The sequence below is a fragment of the Mastomys coucha genome, chromosome X (assembly GCF_008632895.1).
Source record: "Mastomys coucha isolate ucsf_1 chromosome X, UCSF_Mcou_1, whole genome shotgun sequence".
Lineage (NCBI taxonomy): Eukaryota > Metazoa > Chordata > Mammalia > Rodentia > Muridae > Mastomys > Mastomys coucha.
Window position 1 is genome coordinate 101999143 of NC_045030.1, and position 1490 is coordinate 102000632.

Sequence of the window (1490 nt, forward strand, 5' to 3'; positions counted from 1 at the left end):
TTCAGAAGCCCTATGAGTACATATGGTGAATGAACACACCAGGGCAAGCTGTGGGAAGTCAGATCAACTTTACTTGGGGTGATTTGAGGCTCAGAAAGGTTGGAGGGGGGCTGTGGGTAGAAACATCCAGGATGGACAAAGGTTATTGGCTTAAGGCCAATATGTATCAAAATAAGTACCAAAATGCCTCATTAGCATGAGGAAGCATTTCAGGAATCTCAGATGCTAGCTGAACAGGTTATCAGGAGGTGGAAAGTTGATCCTGTAATCTAACTAAGGCTACATGACATTCCTCGGGTAGAGGTGTGTCTGGGGGCTTAGAATTCCTTAAACAAGGTCAGAAAAGGAGAAGCCCTGCCAATGAAGAGAGTCCTCCATATTGCGCCAAGCTCAGAGGCTATCTTGTGGTGGACTTTGACCTTAGAGTTTTCCCACACTATACCAATATTTAGACTGTACTTGTAGATGCTCATGCAACCTAGTCTCCAAGAACCCTAATGAAAGTTGTGTGTACTTGTGACAGTCTTACTCAGCTCAGTCTGCTGGTGGCTGGTGACCCTGGATAAAGCCATTCAGAAGGTAGCAGCATGCAGCCTGCCTTGCTGATAGGTGCTGCCCTGTGATAGCTCTTCTTGAGCTTCACTTTCCGTTAGCTGCTTGATGGTACCAATTTTCATTGTACAAGTCAACTATTGTCCTTTCAGCTGATAGTGGACAAAAAATTTGGGGGCTTTCTCAGAAAAAGCACATTGTAGCAATAATTGAAAAATTGAGGGCTGGTGAGATGGCTCAGTGGTTAAGAGCACTGACTACTCTTCTGAAGGTCCTGAGTTCAAATCCCAGCAACCACATGGTGGCTCACAACCATCCATAATGAGATCTGACGCCCTCTTCTGGTGTGTCTGAAGACAGCTACAGTGTACTTACATATAATAAATAAATAAATCTTAAAAAAAAAAGAAAAATTGAAGACTGGATATGTGCTGCTCACATGCTTACTTGTATGGGATTTGCACATTTTCTTTTGCATGTTCATCAGTCTGGTGAATACTGGAAACTTCAAGGGGATAAAGGAGTCTGGCTGAATGAAGCTTTTTGACCCTAAGTGGGTATGCACATGCAGAGTGATGAGGTCACTTGCTGGTTCCCCTCCTTTCTCTCCCTCTAGTCATCCAGCCAAAGGGTCAGGCCTATGTGCTCTACTAAATTTAAATCCTAGTAGTTAACTGGCAGAGTACTCCTTCGAGCTCTGAGCCCCTCTGGCCTCTGAAGTTTTTTTCTTTGTCCTTAAACTCAGGTCAAAGATGGATATGTGGCCAAGATCATTTTAGGTTGGACATAGCCTAGTTTACACTGATGTAAGCCAACATAGTTGAATATGATGGTGTCGGCACTCCTCCGCTGGGCGGTGGGGAAATAAAAGGGGTGGGAGGATAACCCATGTCCAGCCAGAGCTTGAGAGATTGACGTGGGACCCTATGGAACCACCG

The 1490-nt window shown here is 44.8% G+C and overlaps 1 protein-coding gene across 1 annotated transcript in view; it reads left to right on the forward strand.

The window, feature by feature from the left end:
- The window catches only part of LOC116089605 (circumsporozoite protein-like), a 7673-nt gene extending 6588 nt beyond the window's left edge, over positions 1–1085 (forward strand). The window contains exon 6 of the mRNA XM_031369022.1: positions 1040–1085. Within this exon, the coding sequence (XP_031224882.1) occupies positions 1040–1085 (46 nt within the window). The remainder of the gene's footprint in view (positions 1–1039) is intronic.
- The last annotated feature ends 405 nt before the right edge of the window (positions 1086–1490 follow it).